Raw genomic sequence first — 27,790 nt, forward strand, 5'->3', positions numbered from 1 at the left:
GGCTGTGGATGCTGGCATCCCGGTACAGTCAGCTAGTTCCGTCGCTGACTGTGGGGGGCGAGTCACTGGCCCCCAGGGAATTGGTTCGCAGCTTAGGCGTTCTCCTGGATGCACGGCTGTCGTTGGAAGAACACTTGACGGCCGTTGCCAGGGGAGCTTTTTATCAGGTTCGCCTGATCCGCCAACTGCGTCCCTTCCTGGACCGGGATTCGTTATGCACGGTCACTCATGCCCTCGTTACCTCCCGCCTGGATTACTGCAATGCTCTCTACATGGGGCTCCCCTTGAAGAGCACCGGGAGACTTCAACTGGTACAGAATGCGGCTGCATGGGGGATAGAGGGAGCATCTCGGAGCTTACATATAACACCTCTCCTACGCAAGCTGCACTGGTTGCCGGTGGTCTTCCGCGTGCAATTCAAGGTGTTGGTGATCACCTTTAAAGCGCTCCATGGCATAGGACCAGGTTACTTACGGGACCGCCTACTGCCGCCAATAGCCTCCCATTGACCTGTGCGCTCCCACAGGGAGGGTCTCCTCGGGGTGCCGTCAGCTAAACAATGTCGGCTGGCGGCCCCCAGGGGAAGAGCCTTCTCTGTTGGGGCATCTACCCTATAGAACGAACTGCCTCTGGGGCTACGCCTTCTTCCCGACCTCCGGGCCTTTAAACACGAGCTCAAGACTTTTTTGTTTCAACAAGCAGGGTTGGCCTGAGAGTAATTTTTAATTGAGTGGCTTTATTTCTTATTATTTTAATATTCGGCCTTATGGTTTCAGATTTTGAAATTTCAAATATTGTGTTTTAATTTTTGTATATGTCTTTTTAACTTGGCTGTAAACCGCCCTGAGTCTTCAGAGAAGGGCGGTATAGAAATGTAAATAATAAATAAATAAATAAATAATCTTACTGAAATATGACAGTAAGATTCTTCTAATGGTTAGGTTAATATTAGAATTACTACAATTTTAGGAATTATACATATTGAACATATGAAATTTAATAATATGTATTGCATGTGTTCTATAGTATTATTGTTCGACAGTTTTGAAATTAAAACTATTTGTTTCATAATTATCCTTAATGTAAAACCTCCTGTAATATTTTCATGGAAAAGATCATTTGAATCTATTTCCCAAATGCAAATTTTATGGCAGGACCAGTTAACACATCCTCTGTCTCATTTCCTTCTGTAAAGAGAAAAAATGTGAAAGAATTCTTCACAAGAAAAAAATTAATTATGTAGGAGGGCAGAAAGGGCAGAAAGACTGGTTAGATAATTAGGTATGTAAACCAAAAAGAATATAAACTATGAAAGAAATCAATAGAATGCATTATATGTAGCTCAGGGTTGAATGAAGGAGTCCTTGGTGATCTCTGATCTTAGATGTTTTCTTGCAGACTTTTTACTACCCAGCGAGGTAATATCAATACTGCTAACACGAATGATGTAATTAGTTGGGTAATTAAACCTATGAAACAAATAGGTTTGGATAAGGAATGGAGTTACACAAGGACCTTAAGAAACTAATATTAATAACTAAGCATTAATTTATGGTTATATTACTCATCAGTAGATTACTGTTAGTCATATTTTATATATATTTTTTCTGTTGGCATTATTTTTAATCTGATTGTTTTAAAATTCAATGTTTCTTTTACATACATAATACTATATATTGCAGAAATATAAAATAATACGTTCTACAAAAATAATTACAATAATGATACTTAAGACACAAATGCAAACTGCAAGACTGAGCCAGCCCTATAAAGTTATGTAGAAAAACCATATAAATTGAATAAATTAATTAAACAGTTACACATTTAGAGATTGCTGCATGTTCATTTTAGAAATACCTTAAATTTTATTATATCTTCAAAATGAATACCTGTGCACATTTATAAGTTCTACCACAGTGTGTTTATTGCATTGTAAATTTTATGAAAGGTTCATATCACACTGCTTCTTTCAGGGATATAGAAATACATATACTTTATCCATTATTAATTTACCAAGAAGTAAGAGTGATTTAATTCAGTAGAATTCAATTCAGCTGTAATATACATCATTTCTGTGTTCTTCTTAAAATGTGCTATACAGATAGGAATTAGTTTAAAAATGAGTTCTATTCTCAAGTTGAATTTGTATGTAAGCTGGCACAATATTATTATGTAATTAATATTGTATAATGAATTTGAACCATAGTATATTTAACTTGAATCACTATTTATTTAACTTCAGATTTGCTACAATAGGCTCTATTGTAGCAAACTGAAGTTAAATACATGGTGATTCAAGTTAAATATACAATGGTTCAAATTTCAAGTCATGATTATGACTGCAATATTAGCACATTTAGCATATTATGACTGCAATACAGCAAGTTCCCAGGTTAAGAAGCTCCCAGTATAAGGATGGCCCACAGTTAAGAACAGGCTCTGTTCTTAACTATGGGCTATCCTTATACTGGGGCCTTCTTGCAGTCATAATATGCTAAATGTGCTAATATTGCAGTCATAATCATGACTTGAAAGACTGTACGTAATCTTATTTAGTGTGATGCCTACTTGTAAGGTAGATTGTTATTGTTTTATGCAATAAAACAAGGCTATATAACTATGATTGTAAGTCTCAATTGAAATTAGACTAGAACTATTGGTAGCATAAGGTATCATATTTGCATGCAGAATGGGTTTATTTACAGTCCATCTAATTTTTCTATATCACACTTTTTCAGCATTGGGAAAAACTCTGGGCTTTATGTAGTACATATTTATTCATTTGTACAACAAGAATTTTTCTTGTTTTTATCTTCACCAACGATGTACACCTCTGAATTTATCCTGGACAGACCTCTATAAACAGAACACATTTGAGGGGAATGTAAGAAAAAAAGGGAAATTGGACATGTACTAATAATTTATTTTCTTCTATATAAATAGGTAATAAAATAAGATAAATAAAACAAAGTGATTTTTAATGCAACAGATGTATGTTATTTTTAAATTGAGCTGAGCAAAGCAACTGCGTTTACTCCTTACAGTCTTTTCAAAGTTTACTTTAAACTTGTATGAAAGAGTAACATTTGCTGTTTGTTAGCAAAAAAAAAAAAAAGCAAAGCTTACATTTTAAAAAAATACCATGATATTACATTAGACATTGACATCACAATATAATTGCACTTTCCAATACCGCTTAGAAGAAGAGAACTATGTGAAACAGAAAATATTTTGAAGTAATAATTCCAAGTTAGTGTAGAAACTGCTTGGAATGGTTATCCAGCTAATTTTAACTTTTGTTTGTTTGACTTCCTTGATATGTTGTAACAGTGTTGCTCATCAAAGTTTGGCTAGTTCAATGTATTGCAGTTCTCTTTTAACCTTAATACAAAATACAGTGTTAACTTGGTTTCTAGCTGCTGTTTTTGTATTTTTCCCTGTAATGTTTCCACCATCCATGTTCTTTCGTAGCCTTCAAGATGTTCAGCAAGGGCAGCAGTCCACAGCCAAAGTCCAGTCACGCCCCCATTCCCAGGCAGCAGTGCTCAGCGCTAGCACCTCCTTGCTGGTGAGAAATGGGAGTGTCCAGTTAGAAGCAACACATGACAATGCATCTGCTGTCGGCAGCAGCAGTTTGCACAATGAACTTGGTATGCAGGCATTACATAACTTAGTGCAATCAAAGTGTTTATTCCATAGATTTATGGCTTATAATGCATTCTACCTGAACTTGCTTAGTCTTGGCTTAATTTCAGACTCTTGAGGTGTGTTTCTTATAGCAAATTGCTTCTGGTCTCCCTTTTGCAAGACTTTCTATGTTAAATTATTATCTAGGGTTTGTTCTTTTTTAATCACTGACTGAAGATACTGAATTAAGTTATATTAAAATCCATCAAAATACCAGGTCTCAACTTTTTGCATTTATTTTAAAGATTTTAATCATGCATGGAACGCTAATAAATCGCTTTTCAGCATTACTATGCAGAATGCATAATAATAGTATTTCAAACTTTATTATAATACACTTTTGTGTTAAATGTTGCCATTGTAAATTGTTTATGGCCCTCTTTACAATAATGACACTTGTGATTATTATTATTTTTTGTATTGATCAACATTTCTGAATACTGTACTGGAACTTATGTTTGGATATGGAAACTATAAACCTAGAGAAGGCATGATACTACTTGTACTTTAATAATTCAGCAAGCCTATTTTTAATTAAATCATAATTACAATTTATCATAGAAATGACTTCCACAATCTGTTTCATGTTGGACGATTTAAATTTGTATCAGAGCATCACATCTTTCATGTGACCTCTGATGATTGTTGAATTATCATCCACAATGTAAAATCCTATTAATATTTTAATCAGGTGGGAAATAATTGTGGCTCCTCTGTACACATACATATATGAAAGCAGTGCTAAATTTAAGCACTGATACTTTCAGTAGTGGATGTAAAGGCAGTCTGACTGGAATGACTGTTTTGCCTTCAGTCACTAGGATTGATTTGTCTGATCTAACTGGCCAGATGGCTGTCCTTCTTTCCTCACTGCTCTAGGTGCATTCCTTCCATTCCATTGCCTGCTTGGTAGAAGAAAATACCCATCTAAAATAGGAATGTTCTGTTCTGGGTTGGGGTATGTGATACATATGATAGCTGGACTCCCCTTGCTACAACATCCCAAGTTTGATTTTTGAAAAGAGGTTTTTATGTATCACCAGATTGATCACAGTTTATTTAGGTGTTGCTGATGTCTCATTTTGCAATCCTTTTCTATTCTATCTTTTTGCAAAGTACGAGAATTCAATACTGCCGTCTCATGATTGACTGGAATAATGTAACTTGATAAAAATTTCTTTTTGATGACTTTGAAAAAGGGCATACTTAATATGACAACTTGCAGATTGCAAAAAAACAAATGTTTATAAAGTATTAAGTAAATTATACAGTAAATGCTATTTTGGTAAAGCTGCAATTCTACTTGTATTTTCCCAAAATTAAGTCTTAAGAAATATAATTAATTTTATGTTAACTGATGGTACTTTTTCTGGGAATCAAAAAATTGGGAATGAGGGTTTTTTTTTTTAGAAATTGGTAACAATAGTAGTCTCTCACTGATTATGCAAAACACTTTTTCCTGCAAAAGGCAGTCATAAAATGAAATGAATATTTTTATATTCTTCCTAAAAATACAATCCTGGGAAATAAACAAAAGGATCCTGCTGTGAAATTACTCCGTAGTTGAAAATTAGATCTTTAAATTAGGAAACTATGCCCCTCCCTCTCCTCCTTTTGCTGCTTCTATTACATAGCTTGTGGACAAATACTAATTTTGGATATGTGCTGCAAAATGTCCTTTGAATTTCCAAATCATTGACAAGGATTTAAATGAATTCACATTTGTTTCATAGTAATTCTGTATAATCAGGAGACCCTTTCCCAGTGTATTTGCATATCTAGTGGATGAAATCAGTTACAAGCTTTTAGACCAATAATTATTTTTTTAATATTTTTAATACTTTTTTTCCAGTTAGTCTGACCACCATTTTATTATTGTTCATTTTAGTTTTAATTCTTGTTGCCAGAACAGATTGCTAAAAAAACCACAAAATATTTGAAATTTCTTATGTTGCATGAATAGCTGGAACTTCCATATAAATAGTTTATTCAACAATAAGCAAACAGAAGTTATGCTGAATTTATCTTCTCCAAAGGACAACATGGAGAATGTCCTCTATTAGCATCATCTTTCCCCCAAAATATGGATTTTCGTGTCCTTATTTTTCTGTAGTCCACATTTAACTTAGACAACAGGGATGCTGATAAATTTGAGAACTTGATGCATTTTTAATATCATGTATGTGCTATTTTTAAAAATAATTTGTATAAGGAAGAAAAGATCAGGAAAGCTATTGCAAAGATTTGAAGTGCCATTTTTTACTGGAATAACTTTAGGATCATGTATGTTTTGATGGAGCTCTTATTCTAATGCTATGGCTCTGTCTATTAGAATGTGGCTGCTTTACTGGTACCTGCAGCATTTAATGGCAACTACAGAATGAGAGAAATTTGGAGTTACAATAATCTCTGAATATTACTTTTACATTTATGTTTTGGAATGAATGAGTGGGCGGATGACTGCTATAATTCAGAAGTAGGGAGTTCCTATTTTCTTGTCATATAGTTCTGTTTCAAGAGTTATACAGGCTTGCTAACTCTGATTAGAATTTTTTCCCTCAGAGATTGTTCTTTATTTCAGAGTTGTAATTGTGGCCCATTAATGTCCTTGGAGTGTTATTGTTTACATGCTGGAAGCTTAAATCAAATCAAGTGAGAAGATAGACATCTGTGGCACCGGAGTGCACAATTAGCCTCACTGCTACCATATTTGACACTGGCACTACAGGAAAGCATATAGCCTGGTGAAAAATGGTCAACTTAGAAGTGATTAAATGTTGGCTTTGGTAATACAAGCGGTTGCTTTTTAAAAAAAAGATGCTAACATATTTCTCTTTGAATCATAGTCGCATTACGTATGAGATTATTTTGTCATCATTTGTTACCTCAACTTTAATCCAAGGAGCTTTGCTGTTGCAATCATTAAATCATTTATGCTGAGGAAGGTCAAAATATGGTTAGAATTGAAGCTTTACTATGTTCAGCAGACTTGATAAACATTTTTCTGTTAGATAAGTGTATATGCCCCTAAAACCTTTGTGTCTGATTGCTTGTGACCTTCTTTTGGGAGAAACAGTGCATTATTGGGCAACTATTTTTGAATCAACATACTTCAGATGGAGTAAATAATGGACTTAAAGAATGCATCAATATCTATGATCCATTACTCCAGTGTGATTAATATTTAGCCAAGTTGTGGCTGCTTCAGTTCTGCCCCACTGCTGTACTACAGTAGTCAGTCATAGTTGCATGTTAGTCATTTCCAATATTCTCTACCAACTTTCTACATGGAAAATCAATGGGGAAGCTGGCAGGAAAACAAAAGTTGCTCCCAATCTGACTGCTTTCATGCTTGTCCCTGGTCATTCTGTTTCTCTGTTTAGGTAAGGAAATATATCTGAAACAGTGACCCAGTGACTAATGGCTCTAAACATTGCAATAAATCTGTCAAAGAATGGCTTGGAGGAAAAAGAAAGAAATGGAGGAACCTGGAATGACCAAGTCAAAGTCTGTATCTATTGCAAATCCCATCAAGACGTTGTAGGATAATTTGAAATGGGCTGAAACCCTTCAAACATCACACAGGTGAAAAAAATCTTGGTAGAAGAGTGGGAATAAATTGCAGTGGATGTCAGACACTATGAGGCAGTTATAAGAAATATCAATTTGAGGTTGTTTCTGCCAAAGGAGGTGTTGTGGCCCGCCAGCAGAGCTGGCAGCAAATTCAGACAGTGAAGAGGTTGGGGAGGAATGTGGGCCCGTCCTGGAGCCTGGGGAAGGCTCGAACGAGGGCTCTTCGTCGGAGGCAGAGAGGGGGTCAGGGCCATCTGGTAGTTATGTGCTGCCTCCGGAGCTTCCTTAATCTGACATCAGCAAGGCAGAAGAACAGTGTGAATCTGTTCTCAGTGTGCGCATGCACAGAGCTGCCAGAAGGCAAGAACAATTAAAAAAAGAAAGGGCGACTTGGGTGTAAGGCTTGGAGATGATTGACCCCTCCTATTAGACATAAAAGAGGAGCAAACTGACATGAGTCTTTGCAGGAAGCAATTCGTTTATATAGTCAATTCAAGCTCTTGAGAAGTCTGTTTGACTCTGTGCTTCATTTGGCCTTGCAAAACTAATTGACAAATTAGATCTCTGGCAGGGTTTCAAGGAAGATAAAGGTGGGTGCTTATCAACATTACCCTGAAAAACTCTGTCAACTCAAGTGGACATCTGTAGACTGTTTGTGAATCTTTACGGACTGGGAATGACCATAATTCACAGCTGTCTCAATAAAAGAGGTTTTTTTGGGACTAAGAGTGTGATTTGTGCTTTCTCAGGAAACCTAGGTCAGAACAGGAGGCAATATCAACTACAGATAAACCGCATTGTCTTGGATTGAAAGACTTTGCAATTATTAAGCAGATCACCATGTGACCTGATTTTACAACCATTTCTACTCCAATTGACTGCAGTTGTTAAGCAAATCATATGGTGGTTAAGTGAATTATATGGCGGTTAAGTGAATCCATTCTCCCAATGGATGATGGTGTTTTTTTGCCAAAAATCATTTTTGTGTGCAGCAATCACAACTGAAAGGATGGGTCAAAAGTAACAATTTGGGGATCCATCGTAACTTAGTTCTGGTTGTTAAGCAAGAGCAAAGGATGTGCTTATCTTTTACACTGAAGGAAATGGTATATCTGTTATTTTTTGTTGTTGAATAAATGATTGAAAAGTCAATGTTAAATAATACCATCCTTGTCTTTATATATTGTTTGGATGAATACAAACAGTTGTTTTGTCCAAATATATTTTAAAAAGATTTTGTTTACATGGGATATATTTAATTTGTCATATGATTATATACATACTTTAAAGAAATAAATAAATGAAATAAAAATGAAATAAAATCTACACACTATTGAAGGAAATTTGGTTTCCATTGTTAAATTCATTCATGTACATTTATATTATTTTTATTGTGACTATAGGTGTGACTTATCTCACTGTATTTAGGAAAGTGCTAAGAAGTCATCAGGTATACTGTCTGTCAGGGTTCCAGAAATACCTCTTCTGCGTAAAAGAGACTCGGAGGCATCTTTTCTTTTTCTCAAAGTCCTTTACTAGCATGAGGAGACTGGCACACGATGAGTGCAATTCCAAAACCTGAAGTTCCGGATTCTTTTCCCCAGTTATACAAACCCCAAGAGTCCCACCCCCCTGACCCCTTTGATGGTCACATGGTCCCACGTTCTCCCAGTCCATTCGAATATCTTCTTGCCACTCTTCCTGCAGATGTGAACCCCATCCGACCTTGACCGTCTGAAGAATGTTACCATACCCCTCAGCCCCCCTCCTTCCCCTCAGAGGAAAAATGTGGCAGCGTCTGGAAACCTAAAATATAATATGGTTTCCAGGCCTGACAGGCGTCCCCTCTTGGAAAAGAAGCTATATCCTAGGAAAGAAAACAAAGAGTCGATAAAGAAGAGTGTCAGTGGTCCACACTTCCCTTCTACCCCCCCCTCCCCTCCCCAAGAGGTTTCTTAGGTTTGTCAGGGAAAGCATCGTGAAATTGTTTAATCAAAGTGTTCGCATGTACTTTCCAACTTTTGACCCAAGTAGATTCAGATAATGGATATCCCTTCCAGTGGACTAAATATTGTAATTGACCTCTATATAGTCTAGAGTCAAGGATTTTCTTGATTTCATAGTGGGTTTCACCTTGGATTATCAAGGGTGGTGGGGGAGCAGCGGGTTGAGGTCTCAGACCAGACTGTTTAGCAGGTTTTAATAAGCTGGTATGGAATACCGGGTGTATTTTTCCCAATATTCGAGGGAGCTTGAGTTGGACGGTAACGGGATTAATAATTTTTACAATGGGGAAAGGACCCAAAAATTTTGGACCGAGTTTCCTGCTGGGTATCCTTAATCTTAGATACTTAGTAGACAAAAAGACTTTATCTCCAATGCGAAAAGGGGGTTGAAGGGAACGGTGTTTGTCAGCTTGGGCTTTGTAATTCCGAGCTGTGATAGCTAAGGCCTTTTTTGTGTTTTCCCAACCTTTCTTCAACGAATTCATCCAGTCCGTTAGGGAAACCGAAGTGGGGGGTTGCACGGGGAGTTCAGGCATTGGAACGAAGTCCATGCCGGTGGTTATTTGAAAAGGGGTTAACCCCGTGCTGCTGTGTACGGCATTATTATATGCAACCTCTGCAAATGGTAACAAGTCGGACCAGTTTTCTTGTTGGTAATTTACGTAACACCGTATGTATTGTTCCACCATCAAATTTAATTTTTCAGCCGCTCCATTAGTCTCCGGATGGAATCCAGAACTAAGTCCTTGAGACGACCCAATGGACCGTAGGAACTCTTTCCAGAACTTGGCTGTGAATTGAACACCCCTGTCGGATATTATCCTTTTAGGGACTCCATGCAGTCTGTAGATGTGTTTGAGGAAGAGCTTTGCTAATTTTCTAGCCGATGGTAATCCGCTGCACGCAGTGAAGTGGGCCTGTTTAGAGAACAAGTCCACTACGGTCCATATCACTGTATTTCCTCCACTAGGTGGGAGTTCAACAATAAAATCCATGGCAATCTCTTCCCAGGGTCTGGTTGGTTCGGCTACGGGTTGCAGGAGTCCAGGGGGTTTCCCTGGTCTGGACTTCATGGTGGCACAGGTAGCACAGCTCCTGACATAGTCTTCGACATCTGATTTCATTTTTGGCCACCAGAATTGTCTTCTAGCCAAGTGGAGAGTTTTTAAAAATCCAAAGTGGCCTCCTAGGCGAGAGTCGTGGCTTCTCTGTAGTATTGGCAACCGCATAGCGACGGGTACATAAATTTTGGTCCCCTTCCAGGGTATCCCATCCCTTAAGGTGAGGTCTTGGAAGTTTTCTTTAAACCAAGCATCATCAGTGAGTGCTGATTTTAAGTCCGCTAGCAGTTTATTTGGTGGGATGTTAGTACTGCGGTGTGATCGCGGTCGAGTAAGTGCTTGGTTGACCGGTTCGCTATCGGGGATCATTGCATGTATCACTTCTTCGCGTTTGCTGTCAAATTGTGGTTTTCTAGATAGGGCGTCAGCCAGTAGGTTTTGGTCGCCTGGGATGTATTTGAGGGTGAAATGGAAGCGCTTGAAAAACTGAGCCCATCGAACTTGTTTGGGAGAAAGCTTTCGGGGGTTTTTCAAGTATTCGAGGTTTTTGTGGTCCGTCCATACCTCGAAAGGTTCCTTTGCCCCTTCAAGGAAGTGTCTCCAGGAGAGGAGTGCCCAACGTACTGCAAAGGCTTCTTTTTCCCAAACTGCCCATCTGCGTTCAGCGTCGGTCAGTTTTTTAGATATGTACGCGCAGGGCATAAGGTTGTTTTCGGTATTCCGTTGTAATAAGACAGCGGCTATTGCTACATCACTTGCATCAGCTTGGACCACAAAAGGTTTATTTGGATCCGGGTGTTGAAGAATCGGTTCCATTGAGAAGAGGCGTTTCAGGTGTTCAAAGGCGTTGGCAGTCCATTGTCCAAGGTAGGGGTTGGTTAGGTTTGGGTTTGGTGGGTGATGGGCCAGTTTTTAGTAATTCCGTTAATGGTAGAGCTACTTCTGCGAAAGAAGGAATGAATTTGCGGTAAAAATTTGCGAAACCCAAGAAACTTTGAAGTTGCTTACGTGTGCGTGGCGGTTGCCAATCCAACACTGCTTTCACTTTGCCCGGGTCCATTTCGATACCTTTGTTTGATATCCGTAACCTAGGTAGTCGAGGATTCCTTATGGAATTCGCATTTGGAAAGTTTGACATATAGCTTAGCGGCTAGGAGCTTTTTAAGAACTTGTCTGACCAATTTGATGTGTTGTTGCATATTGTCTGAGTAGATAAGAATATCATCTAAGTAGACAAGAACCCCATTGTAGAGATGGGGGTGCAGGGTTTCATTAATTAGTTGCATAAAGACAGCTGGGGCCCCTTGGAGACCAAAGGGCATGACACGGTATTGGAAACTACCCAAGGGGCAATTGAAAGCCGTCTTCCATTCATCACCTGCCTTGATACGGACACGGTAATAGGCTTCCCTTAAATCCAATCTGGTGAAAATTTTTCCTTTTGATAGGTGGTTCAACAGGTCGTGCATAAGTGGTAACGGGTAAGTGTTTTGTATGCAAATCGCATTGATATTTTTGAAGTCAATACATAATCTGAGTGAACCATCTTTTTTTTGTTTAAATAGCACAGGCGCAGCTACAGGTGATTTTGCTGGTTCAATGAACCCTCTGGCTAGGTTAGTGTCAATGTATTTCCTTAGTTCAGACATTTCTGCTGGTGTCATTGAGTACATTTTGGGTTTTGGCAATTTTGCCCCTGGGTGCAATTCAATTGCGCAATCAGTTTGCCGGTGGGGTGGTAAGATGTTACATTCATCCTCGCTAAAAACATCTGATAAATCCATGTATGCTTTAGGGATGCTGGGTTCTTTAGGAGATGGCTTGGATATGGTGGTTGTTGGTTCCATCTGGTGGTCGTTTTGGGTAAGGGTTTTTTTTGTTGTTGGGGGGGGTGGGATTTGGTCTAAGGGTCCGAAGGTCCATATAATTTTCCTGAATCCATCCTCCCATTTAATTGTGGGTTCCCATTTGTCCAACCAAGCTAAACCCAGGATGATGGATTCTGACATTTTAGGAATTACTATGAATCTTATAAGTTCATGATGGGCACCAATTTCTAAGCGAAGTAGTTGTGTGACTCGGGTTGCTGGAACGCCACCAATCAAGGTTCCATCTACTTGGTGGAATTTAATTGGGTGGTTCAAGGGAAATGTTTTTATACGGAGTTGGGCGACTGTGGAGGTTGAAATTAGGCATCTGGTGCATCCTGTGTCCACAATAGCGTCTAAAAGTTTTTTGGCCCCTCCTCCTGGAATTATTAAGTTTACTTTGATGGCAAAAGGAGGAATAGGTGCACTCACCATTGGGTCGTTTTCTGGTTGGGTTGAGTCGTCGGCAGGCGACTTGGACGATGGAAGGTCAGTGAGGAGGTCTGTGGCTTGCCTCGCGAAGCGACTGGTATTAGGATTCTTTCGAGGGGGGTTGCGTGGTCGGGTAGCAGTTGGTGGTTGATACTGTGGGAGGGGTGTTGGGGCTAGGCAAACTGATGCCCGGTGACCCAGTTTTCCACAACGGTAGCATTTGATTATTGTTGAGGGGTAAAGGTGGAGGGTGTGGTTGGTCTGGAGGGGGAGGATCTTGTAGGTGGTCTTTGAGGAGGTGTAGTTGGTGATCGGCTTTGGAGGGGGTTGAATTCTCTGTCCAGAGCAATGGACACGTTGTACCAGGCATTCAGTTGTTCTGGGATTCCTCTGGTGGAGCAGGCTTTTCTGATGTTTTGATCAATTGCTTCTTTAAAGTAATGAAGAAGAATGACTTCTGGCCAATGTCTAAGATTGCCAGCCACTCTTCTGAAATCCCATACAAATTGTTTGAGTGGCTTGTTGCCCTGTTTCATTGTTTTAAGGTGGTTTCACATTCTGCAATTAGGTCATCATCTTGAAACCGGTTGCGAAGCAGTGTCATAAATTCGTGAACATTATTCAGTTCTGGTGCTTGTGCATTGTATAGCTGTGCTATCCACTCTGAAGCTAGCCCACATTCATTCCATCTGAGATGGTGTTGATTAGGCTTCTTTCTGATGGGTATTGATGTCTATATTGTTCAACGTAAGCCTCAATTCTGCTGAGAAAGTAAGCCAGGTGGTGTGGATTCCCATCAAAGGTTGGTTTGAAAGGGGGAGGGGTTGGGGGGGGGTTTAGTTGGCCTGCTTGCGGTTGCAGAGGGATTTGCAGGGGTGGGGCTGCTGCTGTTGCAGCTGGCTGTTGGGCTGCAGAGGGGGGTGGCATTCTTCTTGGCTGCTGAGAAGAAAGTCTTTGAGACGCTGCAGCAGATGAAACAACCGTCGGCGTGAGGCCCACTGGAAAGGGAGGGGCTGAACTAGCTGGTTGCCATTGATACTGAATCCACCCTTGTCCCGGATGGAACGCCCACCCAGGCGGGATAGACGCTGCTGGAGGCAGCGTAGGCCTCTGCTGGCGGGAAAGATCAATTGAAGGGGGGAGTTGTGATCCCCCCCAGGCTTTTGGCTTTACTTGAAGTTCCTGCTGTTTGAAGGAGGAGGGGTTCTCTTGCGTTCATCGGAACGGCTTGAGCTTCAGTAGTCTCTCTCTCTGGTGGGAGGAAAGTGAATCTAGGCTGAGCTAAAGGCTCTCGAGGTCTCACCTCCAGCCGCTCAAAAGTTTCAGGGAGGTCTAATAGGGACTGGGATTTCAGGGGGTCTCTCAGGTCCCAATCCAGTGACTCTTCCGATCCCCCAGTTTTTACTGTCCTCCAGTGAGGTTGAGAAGAGGGAGGGGGCTCTCCATTCCGTCCTGGGGAAATGTTTTCTCTCGACTGGCAGCTTACCCATGACTCAGAGTCCTGTTTCGCGCTCCTTCTAAGCTTTCAACTTGCTGCTCTTCCATCTTCACTGGGTCTTTGCACCGCTGTGGAGGTTGCGGAGACTGGGGCCCAGCACCCCTCTAACGGGCCCCCTCTGAGAGGAGAAGAGGGTACCGTTAGCAAAAGAAAGTTAGTGAGGTTTTGGAATAATGTCAGGGTTCCAGAAATACCTCTTCTGCGTAAAAGAGACTCGGAGGCATCTTTTCTTTTTCTCAAAGTCCTTTACTAGCATGAGGAGACTGGCACACGATGAGTGCAATTCCAAAACCTGAAGTTCCGGATTCTTTTCCCCAGTTATACAAACCCCAAGAGTCCCACCCCCCTGACCCCTTTGATGGTCACATGGTCCCACGTTCTCCCAGTCCATTCGAATATCTTCTTGCCACTCTTCCTGCAGATGTGAACCCCATCCGACCTTGACCGTCTGAAGAATGTTACCATACCCCTCAGCCCCCCTCCTTCCCCTCAGAGGAAAAATGTGGCAGCGTCTGGAAACCTAAAATATAATATGGTTTCCAGGCCTGACACTGTCAGCCAGTTATCAGAAGTTTTCAAGTATTTAGATATCCAAAATGTAGCAGCAACACATATTTCTATTTTTTCTCTCTGCTTTGGGGAGTAAAATTAAATTTAGATTATTTTTTTTAATGGTGCTAGATGACAATATTCAGTGGATAAGTCATTCACCCATAGTGTTCCGCAGAATACCATTTCTTCATGCTACTTATATCTAAATAAAACCATTAGTGGGAGATCATATGGAGCTTTGGAGTGGGAGGGATTCTAAGTTTAGGATTATCTGTGTTACATTCCCAAATTGGATGATGATCTATTGCTACAAGTTTTGAAATTTAATATAGCTTTGCCATAACTTAAAGGCACAGTATTGCCACGTTTGGAATCTAGAGAGGGATAAGTGAATTAATACTGTGAAATTGTGTTGTATAAATTGCCCTTAAATGGGGAAGTTTTGAGTAAGTATTGTATTGTAATTGCTCAGCTGGTACTCTTCTCAAAACAAAGCCAATATATTTGCCATCCTTATCAATATGAATGAATTATTGGCTTGCTAGACCAAAAAATCAGAGCCCCTCTTTGAGGGAGATGGGAGACTTAGATATATGGAAGATAGATAGGATAGACAGACAGACAGACAATAAAACATTGAGGGCCAGAGTTTGATTTTATTTTTAAAAATCTTTCATAGAATTTTGCAGCTCTTCTGTCTGGTAATCTCAATTTGATTTTTTGTCAATGTAAGCAATAAGGCAAAAAGGATTTGTATCTACAAATGGTAATCCTGTGTAATTGGTATGGGCTAAACCAGGAACTAGCTGGAAAGCTGATGTAAAGTCAGTTATATAAATTATTATTTTTCTATTTGTTTATTCACTTAATACAGTTGTTATAACGTTCTGAATTATGTTGATAAGACTGCATGTACTTTCTAGCTGGTGGAATGCTTGCAATAGCGTATTAGCTTGCAATTTCTAATTTAGAAACTATCTTGCATATATTGTAATAGCGTCAACTTTATTAGGGTAAAATTGAACTTTAGCAGCACTTATGGCAAAAAAAATCCTGCCCTTACTATTAACAGAAGATGCTGCTCATGGTATGTTTGCAATTAAAGCTGGTAACCACATCTACACTTTTTTCTTACTAAACAAATTTATGACAGATTGAAGATTTCAGCAGGCCATATGCAACTTGGAATATAAGAGAGATACCTACTTTATTAAAAAGTGTGAACCAACAAATTAAAGAAATATATATATATATATATACATTGTGTTTCCATAAAAAATGAGAAAAAGGATTAAAAGTGTAATAAATAAGGATGGCTTGGTATTATGGATTTGGAGTTTAGGAATATATGGAATGAAATGAAGGCCTATGTTGGATTATAAATTTTAACATGCCATGATCAGCATGAAAGAAATAAGTTGAACTGATTTCCTTATATAGGCTAAATGAATTCAAAGTAAATATATGAAGGAAGAATGGATTGGTTGAGGGGAAGGAAACTCCAAAATAAGCATGGTTGGATAGAATTGATGAAATTCTGAGAAAGAAAGTGATGAGAAGTTTAAAGAATTGAAAGCAATATATGAATCTATGTAAGGATGCAGTTGAAGATGAATATGATTTCCAAGGCTAGAAAGGAATGGAGAAATATAGGCAATCGTACATTTGTGGAGTAATTTTATTCTACTTTATATTTCTTTTCTTTTGTTTAGTCTTACATCTTTTAATTTTTTTGCTTACGATCTATTACACTTTTTGTGGATTTTACATTTCTTGAACAGGAAGAACATGATAGCCATGCATGTTTGTATATAATTGTTCTGTATTGAAATCAAACTATGGTGACCAATGGATTTCTTCTGAAGCAAGGTTTAATGGAGACTATGACTCCTTCAATTCTCTATTTCAAACAATGAAATAGAGAACATTTCAAAGGAACTATGCATATTATAAAACAAAAATGCACAGTGTCTATTTGCTCAAAAGTTGTCATGAACTCTGTACAGCATGTCAGTAGCTATATTTGAAGAGTGGAGGCTTTTTGTTCTTCCACATTTTTCTATTTTATTATTTTTTAAATTTCATTGTGCCATTGTTTAGTAACAATTTAGTAACCGTAGAATTCGACTCTATTGAGCTACAGAGTTTTATCTCCCTCTGCTGATAAAAAGCAAGCTCTGCTAATTTTTTTAATCTGTGGTTTAATGGATTTGATTTGGTTCAGCAGATAGAAGAATAACTGAAACAAGGAAATCACCAGAATGAATATGACACAAGGTCTTTTTAGGGGTTGGTTAGATCTTAAAGGCTAAATTGCAGAAATATAATGTATTGTGTCCCTTAAAAAACAATCACAAAAATGTGTAATTTTCACTAGCTTTAATCAGATTTTTGAGTGATGCAGTAATCTTGGGCCCTCACAATTCCCCTTTAAAATCCCTCAAAATCCTCATTTTTAAAAAAGAAAAGAAAAAAAGAGCAGAGTTCAAAAACATTACCCTCATCAACATTAGGAATCATTTGAGAATACTCCAACTCCTAGAATTGCATGCATCAAAAAGGTGTACCTTTGCATTTACCCTTTGGCATATAATAATTAAAAAATTCTGGTGTGTGATATTTTCATACCACACACACATACACACACACAAACACACACACCAGGGGTGGATTCCACTTACCTTTGCTAGCGGTTCGTAACGGGAGCGCGAGCGTGTGTCACTTCTGGGCATACACAGAAACTTCTGTGCATGCGCAGAACATCCGTGATGACGTCAGGGCAGGTGGACAGAGCCTCCCACCACCGTTACTACCAGTTTGCAAAATCCGGACCCAATCTATAGCAACCCACCACTGAAACACACACACAGAGTTAGCAGATACAAAGATTTAGTCCATTTTATTTACAGTAGGTAGGAACTTAGAATTAAGCATTTTTCTTTACATTTTTCCTTTATTCCTTTATGAGGAATATCTGAGTAGGGAACTATTTAGTAATTGTTTTTATCAGTAGCTAATAATCATGGGTTGCTAATATATAGTTTTAATTGCAGCAGGTTTCCCATGTTTTCATCAAGTAGTAGAGTTATGACAGCAAATTACATACATTGACATAATTTCAAAGAAGCACTTCCTTATGTCTGTTTTAAGCATATTACCAATTAATATCACTGAATGCTCTTACATCCAAATATTATAAAGGGAAATTCTTTTTCCTCTCTTGTTTGTTTAATTATGTAATTATTTTTCTGCAAATACGTAAGTCCAATTTATGAGCTTTCTCTTACAGGAAAGGTAGTCTTACTGCTGTAGGAATTGGTAAGACCAATAAGGTGAAATTTTAAAATTTAACATTGTAAATATTTTAATTGTCTTGTTGTGTTTTTAATGTTTGTGGTAACAAACTATGCCATACAAGGATGATGAAAAATGGGTATATAAATTAGCCAGCTTCATAAGTGGCCATGTGTTTTAATCTCTAATCCTGATTACAATATCTTTTTGGGGATCTTTCTTATAAAAATCATTTCTTATTCATGATTTTTAAATTAGTGTGTATGTTTGTAAATAACAATATGTTTGTTGCTACAGTGTTCAAAGATTTCATAATATTTAATCTATATTGATTTTCTCTTCAATAGGTAAGTTCAGTTCCACACTCTATGAGACGGGGGGCTGTGATATGTCGCTTGTGAATTTTGAGCCAGCTGCAAGAAGAACATCTAACATCTGGTGTGTTTTTGAAAGTAGTTGCTGTAGTTTATGCAGTAATACCAATTTATTTATAAATGGATAATATTTGTAGGATTGTGTTCTGATACTAAAAGCAAATGTTTTAGATTTATATTGTATAATATCAGGGTTTATATATTTAATCTGATACTTATGATTGAATAATAATTGGGAACAACACACCAATATTTTTGTTATATATGTGCATGCATCAGAAAGAAAGAGAAAATCCTGGCCTATGGTTCAAATAGACATTCTGCCAAAAATCAAACATTTGCTTCAATATAATGTGTATGTTTGTGCGTATGAGCATATTGGGGTAATGTTCTATTTTCTAAAACAGAAAACTGAATTGAATTGGAAATCAGACTAAGGTATCCAACTAAACTTGTCTTCTTGTTTCAGTGATACGGATTCTCATGTATCAAGTTCTACCTCAGTTCGTTTTTATCCACATGATTTAGTAAGTTTTTGCATTTGCTACTATTTGTCACAAATTATATTTAATTTTATATTCTACACTTAGCTGGTCCAATTAAATTCAAGCTAACCACCTGAAATTTATGGTTTAGGTGTTCAGCAGCTGGACATTAGGTAGTCCTCAACTTATGAGCACAACTGAGCCCAAAATTTCTGTTGCTAACTGAAACATTTGTCCCATGTTATGACCTTTCTTGCTACATTTCTTAAGTGAATCATTGCAGTTGTTAAGTTACACATAGTTGTTAAATGAATCTGGCTTGCCCATTGACTTTGTTTGTCAGAAGGTGGCAAAAAGTGGTCACATGACCATGGGACACTGCAACCATCACAAATGTGAGTCAGTTGCCAAGCAGCTGAATTTTGATTGCATGACGTGGGGATGCTGCAATGGCTGTAAGTATGACAAGCAGTCATTTTTTTCAGTGCTGTTGTATCTTTGTTGTATCTTTGAAAGTCACTAAATGAACTGTTGCAAGTTAAGGACTACCTGTACAGCTCCGGATAATTAGAATGATTAGAATGCATTAATATATTGGGGTTAATATGCATCCATGCCTTATTGATATCCAATCCAATCCATATGCCTTGTTGAGCAGTCCTAGTCTCATCCTTTGATGTAGCATTAAATATCCTTATAGCTTGGTGTGCAGGTATGCTATCTCTGCTATTTTATTTAACCTTGGAAAAGATCTGTATTTCCTTGTTGGAGACAATTAGCCAATCCAGAGATCCTGTGGCATACCCGTTGTGTTTTTGAGCAAATGGTCATAAGCAAAAGTCATTCAGATAACTCTTCTAGAGATAGCTCTCTCCCCAGTGCTTGTAGAGGCTTATAAAGATGGTGGGTAATCAAGTAGTCATCACCTAGCAGGATCTCTCTCGTAACATTTATATTCTTTCAAAATGGGACTGAAGAAGTTAAATATGAAAGCAAATCTTATTAACGTTATTCCAGCTTTCCCTCCCTCAGATCAGACTGAACAGACTGTTGACCATAGATACCGATCTTCTGGAGCATCAAGACATGGATCTAAGTCCTGATTTGCAGGACCATCTACAACCACAAGAGGAGCCATCGCAAAAAGTGAAACACTACTATCGCTTTTGGATCTTACCCAAAGTCTGGATTGGTATCAATTTTGATAGATTGACTCTTTTGGCTTTGTTTGACAGGTAAGTCCTGTGTGCTTTACACTTTTCTAACATAGAATAGAATAGAATAGAATAGAATAGAATAGAATTTTATTGGCCAAGTGTGATTGGACACACAAGGAATTTGTCTTGGTGCATATGCTCTCAGTGTACATAAAAGAAAAGATACGTTCATCAAGGTACAACATTTACAACACAATTGATGATCAATATATCAATATAAATCATAAGGATTGCCAGCAACAAGTTATAGTCATACAGTCATAAGTGGAAAGAGATTGGTGATGGGAACTATGAAACGATTAATAGTAGTGCAGATTCAGTAAATAGTCTGACAGTGTTGAGGGAATTATTTGTTTAGCAGAGTGATGGCCTTCGGGAAAAAACTGTTCTTGTGTCTAGTTGTTCTGGTGTGCAGTGCTCTATAGCGTCGTTTTGAGGGTAGGAGTTGAAACAGTTTATGTCCAGGATGCGAGGGATCTGCAAATATTTTCACGGCTCTCTTCTTGATTCGTGCAGTATACAGGTCCTCAATGGAAGGCAAGTTGGTAGCAATTATTTTTTCTGCAGTTCTAATTATCCTCTGAAGTCTGTGTTTTAAGAATATGTCTGTGTTTTAAGAATATAGAATATGTTTAGGTTATTAGACTGCTTGGAAAGAAATCTAAAGATTCTAGAAGTATCAAAGCATTAAGGAGTAAAATTGCCAAATAATAGTTTACTGAGAACCGAGCAAGATCATAATAACAAAATATTTACTATTAATTAGAAAAAAACCCTAGAAAACAAAGAGGAAGTGGTAATCTCTTCTTGTTAAGATTTGGACTGCTAGATGATTTGATTAAATGATGGATTGAATGATGACCTGTTTTGGATCTATTTAATAGAATAAATTGTTCACTTGAATTCAAATCAAAATGTGATTGATTATAACTAAAATATATTTCAAAACCAGAAATAAGCAAATATGTCTTCTGAATATGGATAATAATAGTTATTTGATTTGTTCTGCTTTCTTGCATTCTTTGTTCCTGTTGTAGCATTTTGCTAACCTATACATCTTTTTGTCCATAGGAATCGTGAAATCTTGGAAAATGTATTAGCTGTCATTCTAGCTATCCAAGTGGCTTTCCTAGGTTCTGTACTCCTTATAGAAGGCTTCTTCAAGGACATCTGGGTCTTCCAATTTTGTTTGGTGATTGCCAGTTGCCAGTACTCTTTGCTGAAGGTAATGTTTTATCATCACTGTTGTGTAGTTTTAAATTATTAAAGTTGTCTATCGTGTGAGTTAATATACAGTATTTTCAAAAGAAGTCCCTGTTTTATAGCTTATTTTTGAATAAAGACATTAAAAGAGCACCTTGAAGGGGATAGCAGAATACTGATTCCCAAAATATGAACAAATCTTTTCATTCTTCATATTTCTCTCAGTTCCTTTTTTTTAATATGCCAGAGAAGATTGAAATAAATTAATTTTAACTTTAAGTGTAAACCAGCCATAGCTCAGGAGTTTGCATAAACTATGGTTTGTAGAACAAGTGTGGATTTCAAAATATATTTTATTGGATTGGATTGGATTGGATTGGATTGGATTGGATTGGATTGGATTCAATTCTGGCTTATTCTTATAATCGTGATTAAGAAGCCACTAATCTTCTTTTTGAGATGTCACAGGTACCTTGTGAGACAGGCAATGATTAACACTTGGGAATATTATTCATTCTGTAATTTTTTTTAAGTGAGATTCATAAAACTTTCAATCTTACAAATTGTTAAAAACAAAATATCCATAAGATTTCTGAATAATTCAAAAACTCACTCACAATTTGAGATATTTGGATTGTCCCAAATGAGGCTATTGCATGATTGTGAATTTGGATTTTTTTCCCTAGGGAGGAACAGAGTTTTCCTTTCTATGGTAACCCACACAGAAAAACAGTGTGTTCTTCCTATTGTTCATTAGGCTTTTTTGTATATTATTTATATACATGTATACTGTGTTTATTTTCTGTTGCAACTAGACATATGTAAACTATGATAGACCTTTTAGTTCCTGTTTGCTCTAGATAATAGTTGAGAAATATTTTTTCACAGTTGAAAAATGCTGTCCTGATAGTTTAATGTGTCCAGGGAAGTCATTTTAAATACTATTTGTTCAGATTATTATTTTAGGAGGTACCAAATCAACAATAACATTTTTCTGCTATCTTTGCACTTTTTCAGAGCGTTCAGCCAGATTCTTCATCACCTCGACATGTAAGTTTTCCCATCTGCTCTTTATGTAGTCTAATAAATTAAAAATTGCTGCATCTATTGCTGTTGTTTGAAAAATATTGCCATTGAGGAGAAATTATACTTTAAAACCATTGATGATTTTTAAAAAAAATCTATACAGTATATAATATGCCTACAAATGGCCAGTATACAGTTCAAAATGTACCAATTAAATCCACTAAAAATGAAGGTGATTTTCTAATAGGGCTGGGAAGTGGCTCACCAGGCTAATGTAGCCTGTTATTAACACACAGCTGCCTGCAGTTACAATTACTGCAGGCTCAAGTCCCACCAGGCCCAAGGTTGACTCAGCCTTCCATCCTTTATAAGGTAGATAAACTGAGGACCCAGATTGTTGGGGGGGCAATAAGTTGACTTTGTATATAAATATACAAATAGGATGAGACTATTGCCGTACACAATGTAAGCCGTCCTGAGTCTTCGGAGAAGGGTGGGATATAAATTCAAATTAAAAAAAAATAAAAATAAATCACAGGTGTCAAACTCGATCGTGTCACATGAGGTTAGGGGACTTATCATAACTTTTTTGCCTTTGCGGAGTCAGGGTGGGCGTGGTCTGTGCGTGATGCATCCAGCCCGCGGGCCGGCAGTTTGACACCCCTGTTCTAAATAGAAAGTTTTTGGAGTGTTAACCACAGAAACTAGAAAAACAATACACATGAATTCAATAAAGTCACAAAAGAGTTAAGGCAATTTCTATTACTTTAGTAGAAGCTGCAAAAAAAATAATCTAATGATAGCAGAAAATAAGCTGTTGTTTAGAACTGAAAATCAATGCTACTTGAATCTTTGTTACTTGCTTGGAATATGAAGCTGATGTAATTGATGCAGAATTAAAATAATGTTGTGCAATGTCTTATTGGAGTGGGAGGGACACCCATTCCTTCATCTAGAAAAAGGCATAAGCTCTGTCTTCAATGGAACTACCATGCGACATAAAGTTTCAGAACTGATTTTTAAAGAAAGAAGTAGTTATGATTTACAACTTAAGTTGCAGTACTCAAATTTGTATTCCAGGGTCATAACCGAATCATAGCCTACAGCAGGCCTGTTTACTTCTGTATATGCTGCAGTCTTATTTGGCTATTGGACTATGGCAGCAAGAGCACTTTTACTGCACGGTTCCAACTATATGGAATGGCTTTCACAAATCCAATATTGCTGCTTTCAGCAAGGGACTTGATAATGGGTGAGTGATTTTTCTATTTGGTGCATTTAGGTAAGGGCTGGAAAACCTGTCGCCTTCCAGATGTTGTTGAACCAAAATTGCAGCCATCCCAGGTAGCAACATCTAGAGGCTACTAGGTTCTCCCATCCCTGATGTACGTTCTGATTGCTTACTGTGTCATCTTTTGCTCTGTTGAACCTAACTATTCTATTTTAGCCTCTCCCTCTCTGTCTTTCTCTTAAATAAGATGAAGTGTTTTGATACATCAGTTCCAAGGAGGTCCCAGAACAAAGAGTTTAAGTGAATATACAGGATTTAGATGCTAGAAAATATAATCAAGACATAGGGAAAAGAACAATACAGATAGTCCTTGTTAAGTGACATCTTGTTTAGCGACTGTTCACAGTTATGACAGTGTTGGAAAAATACCTTTACAATGTGGTACAAATGTGGAAAATCAGTCAGCAATTCATGTACTTACTGCTTTTTATCATTTTTGTCTCCTATAGTGTTCATACTATGCTTCCCTATAGTATTCTTCATTGGTCTTCTGCCTCAGGTGAACACATTTGTGATGTACCTCTGTGAACAATTAGATATTCATGTCTTTGGGGGCAATGGTGAGTAAAACCATTTTATTTCATGAAATATAATCAGTAAAGAACTTTTCAGTGGGCTTCTAAAAATAATTTGACTGTTTATGCAAACTGTCAGTTTTCAGTGTATCATAATTTAGCCTTTTCAGATTATAGGTTGTCTTTGACTTACAACCACAATTGGAAATGGAATTTCCATCGCTAACCAATATGCTCATAATGTGGGATGTCACATGCTTAGTGCCGCAATCCTAGCAATTCCCCTTGTCACAGTTAAGTATATTTTAGCAGTTGTTAGCCGAGCACCCACCCGAATCCGAGCCAATTCTAGCCTTGGTCCCTCCCACTCACAAACCTTAGAAAGGTAAGCAACTCCCACTCCCAACTGCCTATATCCCCTCCCTCATCTCTGCCCTTTTGACTGCTCTGCATCATGTCTTGCAAGGCAACAAGCAGCCCCAGAACTGTGGGGCTCCAGGGTTGCTTGCCATGCTCCTGGAAGCCACAGCCATCACAGTCCCAACCACAGTCACCCTTGCCATCCTGCATTCTGAGACCCCTGATGCCCAGTGAATCTTTGCAGTTGTTAATGTTAGTTACATGGTTATTAAGTGAATCTGACTTCCCCATTGACTTTGCTTGTCAAAAGGTTGCAAAAGATAATCCCATGATCCCGGGGCACGGCAACTGTCATAAAAATGAGTCAGTTATCAAGCATCTGAATTTTGATCACTTGACCATGGGAATACTGTAATGGTTATAAGTGCGAAAAATGGTTTTAAAAATGGTTTTAATGCTGTTGTAACTTTGAACGGTCACTAAATGAACTGTTGTAAGTCAAGGACTACCTCTATATTATTTGAAAAGTAATAATAATTTATATTTGATAAACTAAGAAGGTGTGGAAAAATATTTCCTGAAAGTGAATTCATTAAAAAAAAATTATACACAAAGATACACCTAAAACAAACTTCAAAATAATAAATGCTTAATTTTTACATCAAGATTCATTTTACTCATTTTTTTATTATTCTTTATTGTCATATTATTATCTAGCCACAACAAGCCTCATTGCAGCACTCTACAGTTTTATGTGTAGTATTGTGGCCGTAGCGTTATTATATGGATTGTGTTATGGGGCCCTAAAGGTGAGTAGTACCACCAGTGCTATATTTTTAAATAGAACAGTTAGATTTAAAATTGTTATATTTTGTTTTTTGTAAAATGGATAAATGCAGTTATCACTTGATTTCATGGTTTTATAACATCCTTTTTTTCTTACAATACAGAAAGCCAAGGATTTTCCAATAAAACTAATTTGAAATAGCTGCAGACAAAAATCTCACATCTTTATATAAGAAAATATATTTTGAATATTTGTTGGTATTAGGTCTAATGTTATTACCTTAGGAAAATTCAGTGTGATGGTATTATTATTTTATAATACTGTAATAAAAAGAATTACAACACTATAAAGAAAAAATATAATAATGGTTTATAGTGAGAAAAAGATCTTTCTTTTTCTCAATGCATATTGTGATTATTGCAATAAACCTAGCAAAAAAGAAGGAAAAAAAGCTACATAGAGAATTAATTTAGCCCTTAAGCTGCTAAATTCTTAATGTGTTTAATTGATTAATTAATTAATTTAGAATTCTAAATTTTACATTCTTAAGCTAAAGAATCTGGACCATATGGAAATACACTGCTTCATTCTCCTTTTTTATAACATGAAAAAATTTCAAAAATAGCAGATTCATATCCTAATTTTAACAGGAGAGTCATACAGCAGATGTATACACATGGCTACATGGGTCTCCAGATTGAGAGAAAATGCTTGCTGAATATAAATTGCTGAAAAGCGGAAGTTGTGATCATTTACCGTATATACTCGAATATAAGCCGATCCGAGTATAAGCCGAGGTCCCCAATTTTACCCCAAAAAACTGGGGTAAACTGGGGACTCGAGTATAAGCCGAGGGTGGGAAATGAGGCAGCTACCGGTCGGGGAAACCCTCCCTCCCTCAGCCGAGAAGGCTGGCGGCTCCCCCGCCCCGCCCTCTCACTGCACCGGCAGGGCTTCCCCGCGCTAATGCAAAAGCCCGCCAAGCCCGGTATAATGTGAAAAAAAGAAGAAAAAAAAAAACTCGAGTATAAGCCGTATATACTCGAGTATAAGCCGAGGGGACGTTTTTCAGCACAAAAAACGTGCTGAAAAACTCGGCTTATACTCGAGTATATACGGTAATATCCTTAAATCCTGTGTATATGACTCCTAGTAACTGACCATACATGTAATTTTTGAAAAGGTTCATTTGCCTTTGTCCTAATTTTGCTTTTATTTGGAAGAGCATAGTCTGTATGTGACTTAAATATTGAGATTTGCTACTTCCAAAGTTCTCAATTATTTTTCCCAGGGAATTATAAAGCTTCCAAATGCTTTTTGATCTTTATATTGAGTAGTGAGTGCCTTGTTTCAGAGCTCTCAATTGGTGTTCTATGACTCCTGAATAACTGGAGTTGGATTATTTTATGATTACATTTCATTATCCCAAAGGTGCTTTTTCCAAAAGGCAACTGGACTTTTTGTTTTGAATGCATTTTGCTTCTCATTCAAGAAGCTTCAAGTTTCAATTCAATTGTATAGAATATGAAGGATGTGTGTTTTTGTTTTATTTTTATAGTTTTCTTATGTATGATGTACACTGAAGATGGCATTTAATTTCGTTGTATGAGGTGCAATGACAATAAAGTAAACTAAAAAAACTAAAACTTTAGTTCCCCACCAGTTAGAACTGAAGAAGCTTCTAGGATGTGGAGCGAAACATTTTCAAAGGGGAAAAAACCTCTGAGAAAGTCCAGTTTTAAAATAATCCCCAAATCAAATAATCTTGTGGTTTACCAACTATGGCTATACAATTGATATTATTCATTTTTGAATGCAGATTTCTAAAAATTTTAAAATAAAAATGATCTTTTATACAATAACTTGACTTAATAATTCTGATAAAAAAATACATATTTGTCTACAGGATTCTTGGGATGGTCAACATATTCCAGTGCTTTTTTCAGTATTCTGTGGTACATTAGTGGCAATTTCTTATCATCTCAGCCGACAAAGTAGTGATCCTTCTGTCCTTTTGTAAGTGATGTCTTCCTGTTCCAAAATTACATTAGTTTTGTTCCTCAAATTGAGAAATATTAGAAGAAATTACATTTTTAAAATCCTAAAGCTGGTTCTATGAATAAGTCACCTTAACTCACGTGGAACTAGTAGTAAATAGATATAGGATTGAAATTGCAGCTCTTTGCTGCATTGAAATTTCTTTGCTGCCAGGTTACTCCAATCACTGCCATAGACTGATGATTCTGAAGCATTTGTATATATCTGGATTCAATAATCTCTTCTTTCCATTAGCCCATTGCCTTTTTCTGTGGTAAGAGGTGATTCTCCATCCCTTGTTCAGATATTCTGAAGTAAAATGTTTCATTCACTTGTTCAGGAAGACTAGAGGACCCAAATAATACACACACACACACACACACAGAGAGAGAGAGAGAGAGAGAGAGAGAGAGAGAGAGAGAGAGAGAGAGAGAGAGAGAGAGAGAGAGAGAGAACTGTCCAGCAGCCCTGTTTGTGATCACCAGGTCCTTCTAAAGAAGAGCCAGGGGAGTTCTTGCAGGGCC

The 27,790-nt window shown here is 37.5% G+C and overlaps 1 protein-coding gene across 1 annotated transcript in view; it reads left to right on the plus strand.

Moving 5' to 3' along the window:
- PCNX1 (pecanex 1) overlaps positions 1-27,790 on the plus strand; it is a 120,299-nt gene that overhangs the window by 55,932 nt on the left and 36,577 nt on the right. The window contains exons 7-16 of the mRNA XM_058162083.1: positions 3,472-3,650; positions 18,319-18,409; positions 18,815-18,872; positions 19,848-20,065; positions 21,119-21,272; positions 22,268-22,300; positions 23,357-23,528; positions 24,017-24,127; positions 25,160-25,251; positions 27,136-27,245. Coding sequence (XP_058018066.1) covers positions 3,472-3,650; positions 18,319-18,409; positions 18,815-18,872; positions 19,848-20,065; positions 21,119-21,272; positions 22,268-22,300; positions 23,357-23,528; positions 24,017-24,127; positions 25,160-25,251; positions 27,136-27,245 — 1,218 coding nt within the window. The remainder of the gene's footprint in view (positions 1-3,471; positions 3,651-18,318; positions 18,410-18,814; positions 18,873-19,847; positions 20,066-21,118; positions 21,273-22,267; positions 22,301-23,356; positions 23,529-24,016; positions 24,128-25,159; positions 25,252-27,135; positions 27,246-27,790) is intronic.

This window comes from Ahaetulla prasina, chromosome 1 (genome assembly GCF_028640845.1).
Source record: "Ahaetulla prasina isolate Xishuangbanna chromosome 1, ASM2864084v1, whole genome shotgun sequence".
In the NCBI taxonomy this organism is placed as follows: Eukaryota; Metazoa; Chordata; class Lepidosauria; order Squamata; family Colubridae; genus Ahaetulla; species Ahaetulla prasina.